The 17,280-nt window shown below is 42.6% G+C and overlaps 1 protein-coding gene across 1 annotated transcript in view; it reads right to left on the reverse strand.

The window, feature by feature from the left end:
- The window catches only part of GALNT14 (polypeptide N-acetylgalactosaminyltransferase 14), a 281,280-nt gene that overhangs the window by 18,169 nt on the left and 245,831 nt on the right, over positions 1-17,280 (reverse strand). The window contains exons 8-10 of the mRNA XM_088145870.1: positions 13,338-13,422; positions 6,937-7,040; positions 699-825 (exon numbers count right to left, since the gene is read on the reverse strand). Coding sequence (XP_088001996.1) covers positions 699-825; positions 6,937-7,040; positions 13,338-13,422 — 316 coding nt within the window. The remainder of the gene's footprint in view (positions 1-698; positions 826-6,936; positions 7,041-13,337; positions 13,423-17,280) is intronic.

Consider the following 17,280-nt stretch of genomic DNA (forward strand, 5'->3'; position numbering starts at 1 on the left):
AAACCAACTCAACAACTATCCCCTGTGAGTCTGCTCAGCACCCTTGAATAGTTGGTTTAGGTGATGAACAATGGGAAAATAAAAAAGGGGCGTATTAGGCCTGATGTCACCAGCAGTGGGGTTAGACTTTCCCTGTGCATGGCATGTATTGAAACCAGACCTGCTTAGCACCAGTCAGAGCAGCCATAATTAGACAATTTAATTCAGATATTCTATGAAGGAAGAAAATCCCTTGGGATAGTCTGCCTATACCTTACTTTAAATGTAACACAGATTGACCTAACCCCCAGCCATCATGGTTGTGCATAAAAGGTACAATCACAATTTCAGCAGCATTCTTACCAAATCTTTTAAAAATTAGGATCCTCCAAATGCCAAGCACATCAGCTGTACACACATCTACCCATGTTTTGTAGCCTTGCTGATGGAGACAATTTTCATTATTAAGAAAACAGCATCAACACTCCTGTTCTATTGTCCTTAGCATGTTGTTTAGAACTTCCAGTATTTCTCTACAACCTATTTTTCATTCTTCCTAATGTGCTATTTGTATATATACTTTAAACTAGTGTTAAACCCACACTTTCACACATCCCACCATTGGATTGTGAGCTTTGGACATGTGACCTCCTGTAGAATTTATTTCACTTTAACTCATAAGGAGTTATGTGAGAAGAAAAAAACCACCCCAAGCCTACTTTATATAGGTGTTGGCATTTCCCTCTGGGAAGATGTAAGGGTGCTTCTTCCGGAAGACGTGGCCAACCCGGCTGCAGGGGATGATTTCCAGGCTTCCACCGCACATCCATACTCGAAAGGAGATTTCTATAAAAGACAGGGTCAGCTTCAGTTTTTAAAGTCTAGGACCAGATGGGCTTTTGGCTTATCCCCGACTTTACCCTTTCTCACATCAAACCATGCAAACTCATTACTGTCAGCAAGAACTTTTCTGGGCATTCTGCCGTCTTAAGTGCTTTTCAAAGCTTTTTACACCAGCCTGACATTTGCTCATTTGAACTCTCCATATAACATTGTGAATGATGATATCCAGAGTGAGTTCATAAGCAGGCCCCTTAGCAGCTTACATCTCAGGAGAAACATGTTAATTCCTAATTCCTGTAATTATTGGAACTATGCCTAATACAGAACTGGTGCCCTTTGTGACAAATCCTGATTTTACTAGCAGGTGAAAAAAAAAAAAAGAATCAGGCCAGGAGGCGAAATGAATATAATTGTAACAAAGCAATCTAGGGAAAAGATGCCAACAAGAGATGCCAAAGTATCGAGTCCTGCTTACTTTTGCCAAGGACAGAAGGAAGAATTCTAACAAAATAATTCTGCTCATGAAGACTGGACACCAGGAGAGAATTTATGAATGAGAAACTGACATAGACTGGAAACAGGCCGGCCTATCAACCCCCCACCCCCCCGCCCTGTGTGAAGTCTATGACCATAGGGGTATAGCCAGTTTTTGGTTAAAGCAGTAAGAAGATCCACTGAGATCCATCAATGTGTGCAATGTCATTGTGGAAATAAAGTTGTTTCACCCAAATAGCCCATGATTAACAGCTAAGTCAGAGTCTGGCACTGTTTCAAAAGATACCACCCCACTGTGAAACCAGTGAAATTTGAAATTTTGCTGCAGGTTAAAAATCTTTCTTAGTGTTCCCTGGGTAGCTGTTCACAAAGCCCCAAAAGAGAAGACGCCTCTGTGTATGCTAAGTGACAAACACACATAGTTTAATTTAAACAGAAACACTATGCATCTCACCATAGTGGGAAGACAAATCAAATAAATAATACAAATATACATATGAATAATAATAGTAATAACAATAATATTTAATTTAATCAATATTTTAATTTAATATTTAATATTTAATAATTTATTTAATAATAATTAAAATATAGGAGTCTTGTGCAAAGATCAATGGCACAGCGGAAGACACAGTTGCTGGTCAATGGTGATAGACTGGGAGAGGTTAATATCAAGAGAGGAATCTTTCAAGGAGACTTACTATCACCCCTACTGTTTGCCATTGCATTAATTAGTAGTAACAGAAAATGAAGAAGCTAAAGTGATCTGGGAATTCAAACAGACAAGCACCTGCCATATAACACCCCAGACTTAACTAATGTTGATAAGAAAGACAAAAAAAAATGTCTGGATAGTGGATATCGCAATACCTGGAGACAGCAGAATAGAAGAGAAAGAACTGGAGAAAATCACAAAATACAAAGACCTGCAAATAGAAGTAGAATGAGTATGGCAAAAGAAAGCAAAGATAGTACCAATAGTAATAGGCACCTTGGGTGCAATCCCAAAACATCTGGAGAACCGCTGAACACTATTGGCATTGACAAAATCACCATCGGTCAATTGCAAAAGGCAGCTTTACCTGGAACAGCTTACACCCTGCAACGATACCTTTAACACCATCCAACAGCAACATCTGCCTATCCCAGGTCCTTGGGAAGGACTCGATAGGTGGATAAAAACACCAAATCCAGTCTAAACATCTGGCTGACTGTGTGACCAACAACAACAACGATAATTACTGTGACTAAGTAACCTGCGTGCCTTTCATTCTGTCGTTCCAGTACCAATTATGGAGCAGCATAATACGGCTGCTCCTCTACCTTTTTATGATTCCTTATCTTCAACTACTTTCGGGCTGCACAGCCGTTCAGATGGAGGATGCCTTTAAAGAGAAGATACATCTTCTGTAAATTAGGGTACATGCTATGTTAGTACAGGTGTTAAACACTGATGGGAAACTTTTAATTGATTGGTTATGTGCGATCAAGTCAGTGTTGACTCTTAGCAACCACACAGATAGTCCTTCTCCAGGCTGATCTGTCCCTAAGCTGGTCCTTCAGACCTTCCAAAAGTGCACCCATTGCCACTGTAACTGAGTCCACCCACCTTGTTGCTGGTCATCCTCTTTTCCTCTTTCCTTCTACCATTCTCACCATTAGCCTTCTCCAATACCAAAGTTAAAAATTGTCAATACACTTTCTACCCTGTTCAGATGGGAAACTTGGCTTCTCTTATTATGGGTTTTTGCTTATAATTTACAGAGGCCTTCAACAGAAGATTGCCCTCTGTTCTTTTTTTTCAAAAGCATTTAGCATTTCAAGCTTGCTTCATTGCTTTGCATTGTTTCCCAGACCTGTTATTCATATGCATATACTTCCTGCACCAGTCCTTCAAACCTTCATTTCTCTTTTTCAGCTAGCTATTGGGCCAGTTCCATCACACAAACCCACAAAGCTAGTTTGCCTTTCCACTTTTAGCACTGATATTTCATGGGCTGTTTGATTATATGCCCTTGATTCAGGGTAAGAGGAACTTTCAGTGGAGAAGGACAATTCAACAAGAAGTAGCATGGCCCACAACTATCTGACTATACAATCCCTACTTATTAAGAAAATGTACTGCATAAAGACACACTAATGTGCAAAGCTTCAAGGGGAGAGAGAGAGAGACAATGGATGAGATTGCAACAGAACAGGAGCAACTGGCTCACTAAGCTGCTGCATCTCCAAAGACAAGGATTATTTTTCCTTGCTAGCCACATTCCCTAAAGGTGTCGAAGTATTACTGCCAGCTTAAGATCTGTTTCCCTGCTATCTCCATGCCTCCCTTCCACTTTCAAAGCTGCAGCACAGTTAGTTTCCTCTGATCTATAGCATTGTTGCAGCCATAAATATGAGCAGCAACAAAACCCACCCAATTTGATCAACCCTTCCAGGCATGCACAAAAGCAGCGATGTTACTACCTTTCCCCTTCACTAGTCTGGGTGTTTCTTAGAAAACAGATGCAGAATACATTTGTCATATAGCCAACCCAAGATCCCTCGGTTGCTGGTACCACTTTTTAATGTTTGTGTTATCCAAAATTCATCAACGGCTGCTAGATATGGTGGCTATATATTATCACCATCATGGAGCGTAAGTGGGACCGGGGGGGGGGGTGGTGCTTGTGGCATCTGATTGGCCTGGACTAAAATGGCCATGACCTGGTCCAGGATGCATCTCTTCCTATTATATCAAGTTTGCCTTTGATCAACAAAGGACTAGGGTAATGGTATGGTTCACAGTTTTCAACTATCTTCTCTTCCACTCCTCTATTGGAGTTGGAATCACACAAAACTAGTTCAGAAGTTAGAATATGGCAAAGCCTTTTTGACTTTGCGCTTGCTAGGATTGAGTGAGGACACTGGGACTTGCTGTCTGGTCACTTCCACTTGGCTTTTCTTGCTGGTGATAGCAACTTACATTCATCTATGTTTATTTAGTTTTATATCTTCTCTGCAATCACTGGCTTATTTCTTTCTTGAATTAAAAGCAAAGAACAAATCTTAGTTAAATATGATTGCATATTACAACAAAAACGGGATGTGCAGTGCTTCAGTTTCAAAGCAGAACATATGCTTTGGAGCGGGTGTGGGCACACACTCCACATCATTCAGCACCTCTATAAAGAAGCTGTATCTTTTCCTCAATTCACATGGTAGTGCATGATTCCAGGAACATACATGTCTAAGGTAAGGAGGCATTGATAGGATACAACAAGGTACTTCAGAGCAGGCAAGGGCATGTTACTGATACCTTAAGTGAAACAAATATTATCCTGAAATTGTGCAGCTGCTATGTGAGCCCAAGAAAAGACACAGATTCTTTATGGAGGTGCCAACAGGTATGGTATTCATGCTCATGCCCACTCCAAAGCACCTTTTGGACTTTAGATGCTAAGAGCTGTACTTCCTTAATGTTAAGGTATGTGTCTCATCATTTTCCCATTCTATCACATTAGCAATCATAATATGGCACCAACTCGGGGAACCTGGGTCATAGGGCTTCAAGCTATGTACCTCTGCTCTAAGCTACAGGATTGCAAAGGATTGCTTGTTTATTTTAAAAGTCTTATATACCACCTGGTGCCTAAAAGCTCCTCTGGGTAGCAAACAATACTTAAAACAAGCTGAAAGTGCAATCAATATTTAAAAGAGTCTTAAAAATCCAAACAAATAACACAGTTCTAAAGCAGCTTTACCATACAGCCAAAATATAATACAGGACCATTAATTCTTAATGAAATGTTTTTGAAAGAACCATGTTTTCATGTACCACCTAAAGCAATCCACTGCTGGAGCTTTTCTCTCCTTTGTTGGTAGCTGGGTACAGCCTACCCCACAAAGGCTTTTCACAGCAGCTACATGCCTGGTTTCTTGTTGATGAAGGATCTGAAGTTAATGCCCCAGCTTTCAGCTAAAGTATATGGGGAAGGACATATGGAAGATTGTCCTGAAGACATCCAGGGGCCAAGTCATTGAGGGTTTTAAAGGCTAGCCTAATACCATAACCTTGAATGGAGCCTGGAAACCAACTGGCATTTTTGAGCTAAGCCAAAGTGATTGAGCAGTGTGGGCTGGCATGCTTGCTTGATTCCTGTAAGCCAGAAGTCAGAAGAAAGGAACAGATTGAAAGGAGCAGCAATATTGCCCTCTTGGAACACAATGCATGCAGTCAAGCTCTTGCCTAGATTTATTGCTCCTAACTTCCCTTTATTGACTTAGATGTTGAAGTGCTCCCTGTGGGTACCGAGGAGTTAAAAACAAACAAAAAATGCTGTCAGAGCATAAAACATCCAGAAAACACAACAGATGCTAAGAATCCACCCATGTAACAGGCCCTCCCATGGCCACAATAAAATTTTCTCCCTAGAAGGACAGCTAGTTCTGTCAGGTGACATGTTAGTACAATATACTGCACTAATTAGAGAGATCCCATGGGAAAACCCTACCAGACCTTTTGAATTAACTCTGCTATGACCCATTTCTTTCTCTTAAAATGTCTCCAGCATCTGCTGTTGTGGCAGAACTGTGAGCATCAACTTTTTTTCATTCACCTGTCTTCTTGCTAAAAGATCATCTGCCTCTTCACATGACTAGCCAGCATGAAGCTGCTGATGGTGGTAGAAGGCAAAGAAATATTTTGTCTATGGATTATGAAGGAAGAGTTGGCAATAACTGAAGTTTTAATGTGCTGATGGTACTTTAACAAAGGCACTGAGAGTTTCTGTTCATTTTGAATTCTGGCAAATCATAACTGGGATGGATTGATTGATCTACATGGTTTATAAGCTTCTCCAATCACACTGATTCTGAGTGGCATATAATTCCCCAAATGGGTAAAGTAAGTTAAAAACAAAAATACATCATCAACAGTGGAACTAAAAATCATAGACCACAATTCACTATACATAAACCAGGAATCGGAACATTCAAACCCAAAAGAACAACTCACTATGCAGAGGAATAGACTTTTGTATATTTATTTATAGGTTAGATTTATATCCTGCCTTCCTTTCAGGAGTATAAAATGGCATATTTAGCTGCCTAGTGCTCCCTCCTTTCCCACAACAATAATCCTACAAGGTGATTTAGGCTGAGATAGATGCCTGGCCCAAGTCACCCAGTGTCAGCCCTTCAAGGTAGACATGGTCAAGAAACAGGCATGACAGGAATTCCAGGAATGCTCTTTATTGTTGCAGGATAAAATAACAAAATCTTGAAAACCTGTCAGAGTTTCTCCCTGCCTCAACTTATACCAAATAAAATCAAAGTGGGGTTACTTTGATTTCCTTTCTCACATTTTCCTTTTTCTCAGGACTGAGTAATCTTTCTGAAAGTCATCTGTTAATGGTTCACTCATTCCTTCCCCATTCTCAAGGCCAAGTCTACATTCCTTCATACCTAGTGAGCTTATGTGGATGAGGGTAGAGGGTAAAGTGGAACCCTGGTCTCCCTGGTGCCAGTTCAACACTTAACCACTATATCATACAGGCTCTCATATTCAGATCTGCCAAGCAAACCCCTTAAATCTTTAAAAAAACCTTTGCTCATAGCTGCACAGTGGCAATGACTTACCAAAGTTCTCCCCACCCCAGATGTCCATTGCAGCATCGTATTTTCCCAGACGGTTGAACCAGGCCTTGTCAATTACAAAAAGCCCCCCAGCAATGATAGGAGTCCTGAATGGTTGGGAAAGAAAGAAAAAAACATCTCACTTCAACCCTTTTGCATAAAGTATTAGGTGCATGAAATAGATGCAGAGAGCATGAGAGGAGGGTGAGAAACCAATCAATATTACTTAATTCTTTGACATAAGTATGGCCAATGACATCTTTTAAATCTAATTGCACTGAAGGGAGAGGATGTTGCTTTTGAAGGACTTGCAGTTGGCAAGATCATGATCCCCATCAAAACCCCAAGTTGTCAGAATCCATGTGTTGTTACTTCTTCTTATTAAATTTTCCTAATCAGATCTCTGCAAGATGTGTCCTTTGGGATTAACCATTTATAGTCCAGGGTGCTACAAGAGAAATCTGATACCTGTCATCAAAGGCAGTGGGAGGCTTCCCCAAGCCCAACCACTGTATGGAGAAACAGCTTTGCGGGGGGGGGGGGGGGGGCGGAAGGGCGGGTTCACAAACTATGTTAAGCCATAATGTGTTTTGCTTGGTTTTGATATTATGGCATAAGACCCAATTAATTAATAAACCAAATCATTGATTTATTTAAATAAATTGAGATTAAACACCTCTTGACCTAGTACAAGCTACCAACCCAGCCAGAACACATATTTGTCTAAATGGGGTTCCTGGCATGTGTAAGAAAGAGTATTTGCATGAATGTATCTGACATGGAAGTTTATATGGATCTTCAGATGTCCACGAAAGTGAATTTTTAGGAAGTAGATGAGAGGGTAGTGCCTGTCTTGCCCAATTTTTGCTTTAGTTTCTCTTAGTTTGGTCCCTAGAAAATTAGACCTGACAGAATGTGGTCTGCTATCCAAAAAAAATTTCACCTGCATACCAGTATTGATGTACACTAAATTTTGTGTCCAAGTAATGATTCAAAAACCCTTGGTATTTTCCTGTCATAACTCTCCCCCAGCATGCAATGTGTGGCTAATGCATTTATCAGCATAACCCCTACTAGCCTGACGTTTGCAGCCCTGATTACAGGTTTACAAGCTAAAAATGCATTTAGCACTTGGGGGCTATTTACAAGACATTATTTCACGGGGGCTCTGTACCTATCCTGGTACAACCCTCATGTTAAATGAGGGAGTAACACTTATTCAGGAGGACAAAAAAGGGCTTTGATGGAAGGCCTTTGTAATTGGCTCAATTTTGATTCAAAACAGAGTTATTTTTTCCCCCACTTTCCTCTAGATCAGCTGAGAACAAAGGTACAAAAAGGAGCACAGAGTGGGATGAGATGCCCAGGAAACTGTGCTCCAAGCCCTGCCACACCAGCCACTTCACAGGGTACACCTTTTCCTCAGTCACCTGGTTTGATGTCTCAGAAAGACTTTTCAGCATTCCGGTAATTAAACTGTGCTTAACAGAAAAGTTCAGACATGTCACTTCTCTCTCTCTCTCTCCCTCTCTGTTTGTGTGTATATGCATGTATACAAACATGTACACCCAGTTTACATTTGGTCACACACGTATACACAATTTATATCTGGTAACTTGCCAGGGCTTTCCAGTGATACCTTATCTAAAGTACAGCTTGTTTTTTAAAAGATAGCAGAATCCTTCACTTGGTGACTTCACAGGAATAAGAAGAAAACCATGTAGAACTACATGTGGCCCAGGGTCTAATTCCAGGATGAATTAATTCTATTAAAAGGAAATCTGAAGAAGTATGAAGGGAGCAACACACTTACCTGACAAGTTTGTGTGTTTGTATAAATGGAGAAGGAAGTGCTCTACCATTACAGGTAGTCCTCAGTTAACGAAGGTAATTGGGACCAGAATTTCCATCGCTAAGCAATGTGGTCATAAAGTGCAATGTCACGTGACCACATTGCTTAGCAATGGCAAACCTGGCATTCCCCATTGCTGTTGTTAAATGAGGATCACAGGTCATTAAGCAAGTCCCAGGTGGGATTCCCAAGACCATTGATATGACAAAAGATGGCGGAGACAGCAGGAGCCATGGAAAGATCATCCCCATTGGTTGGTTGGTTGGTTTGACTGTAGTGTTGGTGCCTGTCTGGTGGTCAGTGGCCAGGACTCATTGAAGTGGAGGAAAGTTTAGGCTGACTCCCACCTGAACTTGGACCTGGCCCTCTTCAGAACTTGGACTGGCCAAGATGGTATTTTCCTGACTGGTAGCAGCATTTTCCTGACTGGTAGCAGCATTTTCCTGACTGGTAGCAGCGTTTTCCTGACTGGTAGCAGCGTTTTCCTGACTGGTGATGGTGTTTTCCTGGTTGCCAGTGGTGGAAAACTGAGCATTTGGGGGGGGGGGTGGCATTGGTGGTGGAGCCCAGTTGCAGGCTTATGACAACAGGTCTTTTGCTCGCTGCAATGACGTGCGGCCCTGTTGGCTGGAGCTGGGAATTGCGTCTCTTGCAGTTTTCAACTTTCAACTGAAGGACCTACCAGGATTCTGGAGACCACTGGCAATGGCTAGGTGGGGGAGGGATAGCAGTAGAGTGGCAGACTACTGTGGATCCTCCCCCATGTGGAGACCTTTTTTGTCTTTTTTTCTACTAGGCCCACAAGGGGTGACATGATGCAAGAATGGTCTGGGCTTCATCTGCTGGACAGGTTGCCAATGGTTATGGACTGTGGACTGAGGCACTGTGGCACTGATTTTCTCCCTTGGGTGAGAACCAGGGAAGGGGATTGGTTGGTCTGGGTGTGAATGGAGAGGGAGCCCTGACCAGTCCAGTGAGAGCAGTTGGGAGGGGTGATTGAGCTGTCAGTGGAAAGAGGAGGTAGTTGTTGGATACCCTGATGGTGCTGAGAACTAAGGCTGAATTGCCTTGGGGGACTCATTTCCCCCTTCCTGGGCTGGATGGTATTAATGACAGGGAGATCTCCAGCTCTGGGAACTGGGAGGGTTGGTTTGAGAGCTGCTGGTACTTTTGGTGGGGTTGGAGTGGGTTGAAAAATCATGATGGTGATTGGCATGGGTAGGTATGGTGGGAGACTGGCAGTGGGCCATTCTGGGGGAACGTGGGCCCAGTGTCTTATACTGGTTTTGAGTTCCAGCTCCCTGATCTCAACCCCTGTACCTGGTCAGCAGACCTTCAGAGGCCCTGGCTTTCGGTTGCTACTACTAAATGCCAGGTCAGTCTGTAATAAGGCCTCCCTCATCTGTGATTTAATCACAGATGAGAGGGCCGACCTGACATGTATTACTGAGGCCTGGCTGGGTCCAAAAGGCCCTTTTGGAGATATGCCCAGCTAGGTTTCGGGCATGGCATCAGCTGAGACCCTGGGGCAGGGGTGGAGGTGTGGTGATTGTCATCCGGAAGTCTCTAAGTCAGTGCTTTCAGAGGCACCGCTCCACAGGTTGCTGGATGTGAGACCCTGATCATTAAGCTGGGCTCTAGGGATCAGTTGGGATTATTGCTGCCGTACTAACCTCCCTGCTGAGTAGCAACCTCCCTGCCTGAGCTGCTGGACTCCACTGCTGGACTGGCGGTGGAGTTCCCCAGACTTATGGTTCTGGGGGACTTCAATCTATCTTCTCTGGGGTTGGGGTCAGAGACAGCTCAGGAATACATGCCTACCATGATAGCCATGGGCCTATCCCATGTCATCCAGAGCCCAACATAGGACAGTGGTCACACACCTGATCCAAGCAATAGCAATGTGATCTGGAATTGGGGAAACTCCTGGTGTCCCCCTTGTCATGGTCAGATCATGCCCTAATTACTGTGGAATTCTCTGGCACCACTATCCACTGCAGGGAGGTGGGACCTATTAGATCGGTCTGCCCTCAGCAACTAATAGATCCTGAGGGGTTTTGGAGGGAGCTGGGGGATATTCTTGGTGGTCTACTGCATGGTCTATCTAAGGCCTTGGTTGACGCTTGAAATAAGAGGGCCACCAAGGCTTTGGATCGGATCGTGCCTATGCTACCTCTCCCCTCTCATGGATCCCGTCACTCCCCACGGTATATGGAGGAGTTGAGGAAAATGAAATGGGAGAAGAGATGTCTGGAGTGCCACTGGTGCTAAACGAGGGACGAACTCGACCAAACACAGGTGAGAGCTGCTATTAAAGCCTACCTTGTGGCAGCAAGGGCAGTGAAGTGACAATACTTTTCTGCCCTTATTGCATCTGCAGATAGCCATTCAGCAGCCCTGTTTTGGGTGACCCATGCCCTCTTGGATAGAGGGGGCTTGGAGACCCCTCTGCAGGCTTGTGTGGAAGAATTTGCTCAGCATCTGTCTGAAAAAATTGCATGAATTTGTTTGCAGTTGGACACCAGCCTTGTTGCAGGCCCTGGGGAGTTTCCTGGGGCGGAATCTTGCCCTATTATCTGGAAATGGTTTGAACCTATTGGGCCTGAGGAGGTAGACAGGGTCCTCATGACTGTGAGCTCAGCCACCTGCTCTTTAGATTTATGCCCCTCCTGGCTAACTAAAGCTGCCTGGGGAGTGTCATTTGAGTGGGTTCTAGTGGTGGTGAATTCTTCCTTGGGTGAGTGGGTTGTTCCTTGGATGGACTTAGGAACAATATGAACTTATGAACAGCCTCTTGGAACATAATCTGTTCCTAAGTAGGGGACTATCTGTGAATATGATCAATCAGTAAATAAGCAGGCCAGCAGGCAGGTAAGCGGCTGCTGCTGGGTGGGAGAGGGTGCACAGGTGGCCAGTGTGGCAGTGCACAGGTGTGCCAGGGCCAGGGGTGGCTGCTACTGGGAGGGGGAAGGCATGTGGGCAGCCTGCAAGGTGTGAGCATGGCTGGACGGGCTACTGCTGGGTGAGGGAGAGCACGAGTAACTTACCAGAGTGACTTGTGACCTTCCCGGCTGGCTTCCCCATTGACTTTGCTTGTGGGAAGCCAGCAGGGAAGGTCGCAAATGGCGATCACATGACCATGTGATGCTGCAACCATCGTAAGTGCAAGCCAGTTGCCAAGTGCCCAGATCGTGATTGCGTGACCGTGTGACAGCTGGAGTTTCGAGGACTGGTTGTAAGTACCACTCGTTCAGTGCCGTTGTAATTTCAATGGTCGCTGAAGAAGCGGTTGTTAAACAAAGACTATGTGTATAAGGAAGAAAACTGTACTGGTTAATGATCATGATAAAGTTTTTCATAAGGAAGAAAATGTATGTGTGTGCTTTCACCCTGGGCAGTTTCAAATAAGGGTTGTAAGGTGAGAGGAGAAATAAGATAATCATCTGCTCCAGCTACTACTACCACTGTCAGCGAAAAGGACCAGAATGCAAAGAGAAGTCTTTATGCTGTGGTGAATGAAGAGTTAAGTCCTGTCAGAAAGGCATCAGCCTGCCTGAGGCACTGAGAATTACAGAGTTGGAAAGGGGCACTGAGCCCACTGAATCCAAATCCCTGTTCAGTGAAGAATCCAATTTAAAGCCTCCCCAATAGATGGCTGTCTAGCCTGTAGCTGTTGACTCCCACCACCTCTCTGAATAATTGGTTCCACTGTCCAACTGCTCTTACTGTTAGGAAAAAAAATCCTAAATATGTTTTCCTGTAATGTTGGGTCTTGTACTCTTGATTGATAAAGAGCAAACCCCCCCCCCAAAAAAACGATTGTTAGTTCTTTCTACTAAGATGGCTGCTTCCATACAGAGGTGCTATGTCTCAATTTTATTTGCACTAAATTAGGAGTTTTAGGCGTTTTCTTGGTGGGAAGCAGAGAATACAGTTTCCCAGTTCTGAAAGCTCACTGTGGTGGTGGGAGATTTCCATGATGCAATTAGATGGTTGGATTTCTCAGTTTTATCCCATACACAAAGGGCTAAAAGAGTTTACCTTGAACACACAAGAGCTAAAAGTGGGTGAAGGGCACTCTAGTTCTGAGCACATGTGGCCTAAATGTCTGAAGAGGCATCTGGAGCTATGTCTGAAGAGCTTGAATTTACCTGAGAACTTTACCTATTGAGCAAACAGAAACCTGGGGGTGAAGTGTCTGGGTAAGCCCCCGGGCTGTGCTCAAAAGCTCAAATAGAACTGTAAGCTCTGTGCTGATTTTTATGGTGCATCTGAAAGGAACTGCATGTATTCCATCATGTTTTGTATGCTTCTTTTGCTTCTAATTAGTAAAATTATTGTTAATCGAAGATGTTTTTATGAAACAGTGGTTCAATATGTGTATTTAGGCTTTCTTCAATTGAAGTTTCAGAAAAGATTTCCAATAGCTTAGTATGCTTAGGGTCAACAGTTAGCAGGCACTCTCCTCAGTATGCAATTGACCCTTTTCCACTGTTCTTTCAAGAGAGCTCATGGTTGCTTTGATTTTCCTATTTTGGATCTGATCACTTACTTGATGGGCTCTATGGGGTCTGTTCGTTTGGCTTTTTGCTTTGGAGAAAGTTGTTCCCATTTAAAATGAAGACTCCAGTCAAACCCTAAATATGAAATGCACAGAAAGAGATTAAGAGATAGATGGCAACCAGTTGCAACCATCATGAACTTTCAAGCAATGTCATTATTTAGGTCACAATAATTACAATCAGAAGAAGTTTGGTAGCACCTTTTCAGACTAGCAAAATGTATTAAACTTACCTGACAAATGGTTATGCAGATGCAGATTACACATGGGACAGATTACAAGTATGTTATCAATTAGCAATTTGTAATACATTAAAAAGCTATTGTGTTTGTTATATTGATATTTTGATATTCAGCAGTCTCTCTGCCAATTGTTCCAAAATAGCTAATTTGAGATCTGTAATGGAGCATCCTGAGAGGCTGGCCGAGTGAGGCTGATGAGGTTCTGTCCCAGTGCTTGTCCCAGAAGAAACATCTTCTGACTCAATGCTACCACCTAGAACTGGAGATATTCCATCTTTAACCTTGGATGGGGTCCACTTCCCCATTCAAGAGTGGTCTTGAAATATTCCTGGACTCATAGCTCTTGCTCCAGGAAGGCCTTTGCATGGCTTCATCTAACGTGCCAGTTGCTCCCTTTCCTAGATCAGGAGACCTACTGTAATGGGGTGTCTTCAAGTGTTCCGGAATGGTCCAGCGGGCATGAACAGTGATGAGCATGTCTTGATATGCCCAGGTGTGATTCAAGATCCTGGTTATGACCTGGTTACTTGATGGACTGCCTCTATGTCATGCAGTCTTATCTGAAAGAGTTGGTGTGCTCTGTCAATGTCATCTATTGGGATCCCAGAAGTGTGCCATCTCTACTGCAAAGCCTGCCCTCTGGAATGAGATACTCTGATATATATGTTGCTCCCACACTGCTGGCATTCTGGAAAGCCTTAAAGACCTGGCTGTTCTCCCAGGCCTTGAGTTAGGGTGGCTGAAAACCTGTTGGACTGAGAGTGGGTGTGGTTAGCTGGATTTGCCATTGGTTCTTGTCGTTTATTTATTTTTATTTTTTTCATAATTATTGTATTCTATTTTTATTCTGCTGGTTTTATTGTACATCACCCAGAGTTGGTTTGGAGTTGGGTGGAATAAATGAAATTAAATTAATTAAATTAAATTAAAATGCTCTGCTATTACTTTGTCCATGCTTTGAGTCCTAATGTCAAACTTGTGTCTGTTAATGCTTCCGTGCAAAGTCCGACCTGTTTGTATTACATGGAATCCAGAGGAGCATTGCTGGCAGATGATGCTCCATTATCACATTAGAGGAACACCATGTGTAGGCACCTCTAATTTACCTCCTGTGTAAATTGGGTGTTAAGTTGTTGGGGCCAGTGATGTAACTATGGGGGCAAAGCAGACATCCAGGTTTGCTGTAGGGTCTGATTCCTATGTTAGCATCATATTCCTGTTGTTTCTGGTTGCTTGTGAGAATCTGCTTCAGGTTGGATGGTGGTTTGAATGCAAGTATGGGCTTGCTAATCGGTACCTGAGAAAATGCAGTATCATTGTCCAGTTTGGGTTGTAGCTTATTAATAAAGCATTGAGTGGCTTGAACTATCAGTTGTAGGTGACAACTACTGGTGTTGTTTTTGTGGTCTCCTTTTGTAGTTCCTCTGTGGGAATCAATTTGACTTTATTGATTTGTTTGTTGATCTCACTGAGTGAGTGCAGCCTCCTGAATACCTGGTTATAGCTGTAGTGGGCCTAGGATACCACTAACAAAATTATTTTGAAAATTGGAAAAGTGGTAATATTCCGATACTGAGGATTGGATTTGAAAAGGCAATTTTATCTACTAATAAAAAATGACTCAATATGTTTTTCTGTGGCATAGATTTATATTTTGTAATGTTAGATAATTATTCTTTTTATATATATTTTCCCCCCAAGGTAATTTAAATATCTGTTTGACATTTCATTAATATGTGACATAGATTCCCTTTTTCTGTTTTTTCATTTTAGTAATTTTTCATTCTTTTTTTTTTATATCTTGTATTTTTTCTCTGTGAAATTTGTTAGGAAATTCTTTAGTATTTTTTTTTAAATAAGAACATTTTATATTTCTGCTTTGTCTCAGTTAAGGATAATTATGATTGTCTACTACCACAAATATTTATAACAATATAGATGCGATGATGGACTTCAAAGGGAACTTGAATTAGCAATGACACTGATTTTACAAATACCTACTAAGGGTTTTCTAAGAAAAATTAAAATCCAAAAGAAAATCTTGACTAAAATGTTGCTGTTCAGTCGTTAAGTTGTGTCTGACTCTTTGTGACCCCCATGAACCATATCGTGCCAGGCCTTCCTGAGTTTGCTCAGTTTCATGCTCATTGCTTCAGTGATGCTATCTAACCATCTCATCCTCTGCTGTCCCCTTCTCCTTTGACCTTCAATCTTTCCCAGCATCAGGGTCTTTTCCAAAGAATCCTGTCTTTGCATTAGGTGGCCAAAGTATCTGAGCTTCAGCTTCAGTATCAATCCTTCCAATGAGCAGTCAGGGTTGATTTCCTTTAGGATTGACTGGTTTGACCTTCTGACAAGGGACTCCTAAGAGTCTTCTCTAGCACCACAGTTCAAAGGAATCAATTCTCTGGCGCTCACCCTTCCTTATGGTCCAGCTCTCAGAGTCATACATTACTACTGGAAAAACCACAGCTTTGATTATGTGGATCTTTGTCAGCAAGGTGATGTCTCTGCTTTTTAATATGCTGTCCAGGTTTGCCATAGCTTTCCTCCCAAGGAGCAAGCGTCTTTTGATTTCATGGCTGCAGTCTCTGTCTGCGGTGATCTTGGAGCCCAAATAAATAAAGTCTGTTACTGCTTCCATTTCTACCCCTTCTATTTGCCAGGAACTGATGGGTCCAGATGCCATGATCTTACTTTTTTTAATGTTGAGTTTCAAGCCAGCTTTCGCACTCTCCTCTTTCACCCTCATCAAGAGGCTCTTTAGTTGTTCTTCATTTTCTGCCATTAGGGTGGTATCGTCTGCATATCTGAGGTTGTTGATATTTCTCCCTGCAATCTTAATTCCGGCTTGTGATTCTTCCAGCCCGGCATTTCTCATGATGTACTCTGCATATAAGTTAAATAAGCAGGGTGACAATATACAGCCTTGTACTCCTTTCCCTATTTTGAACCAATCGGTTGTTCCATGACCAGTTCCAACTGTTGCTTCTTGGCCCGCATACAGATTTCTCAGGAGACAGGTAAGGTGGTCTGGTACCCCCATCTCTTTAAGAATTTGCCATAGTTTGTTGTGATCCACACAATCAAAGGCTTTTGCATAGTCAATGAAGCAGAAGTAGATGTTTTTCTGGGACTCTCGTGCTTTCTCCATGATGCAGTGAATGTTGGCAATTTGATCTCTAGTTCCTCTGCCTCTTCGAAACCCAGCTTGTACATCCGGTAGTTCTCGGTTCATGTATTGCTGAAGCCTAGCGTTTAGGATTTTGAGCATAACCTTGCTAGCATGTGAAATGAGCGCAATTGTGCAGTAGTTTGAGCATTCTTTGGCATTGCCCTTCTTTGGAATTGGAACGTAAACTGACCTTTCCCAATCCTGTGGCCACTGTTCAGTTTTCCAAACTTGTTGGCTTGACTTGACTAAACTTGACTAAAATACACTGGTCCAATTAGAAGAATCAATATCTTGGTGTATGTAGCAGTATGTAGCTGTTTTGCTCCTCCACAAAGAAGCACAAAACAATTCTGGAAATCTTTCATTAATCATTGTTTGCTTCACCTGAACCTAGAACTTGTCACTACCAACTTCAGAGCAAGTAGGATATTTAAAAATATTATTTTGCCACTGGCATAACACCAGACTTTATTCTATAACTGATAGCTATAATTTCCTGGTTTGAGTGATCTGAGAA

The sequence above is a fragment of the Python bivittatus genome, unplaced genomic scaffold (assembly GCF_059951505.1).
Source record: "Python bivittatus isolate LINGU-HERP-01145 unplaced genomic scaffold, Pbiv_v1 ctg000020_np1212, whole genome shotgun sequence".
NCBI lineage: Eukaryota > Metazoa > Chordata > Lepidosauria > Squamata > Pythonidae > Python > Python bivittatus.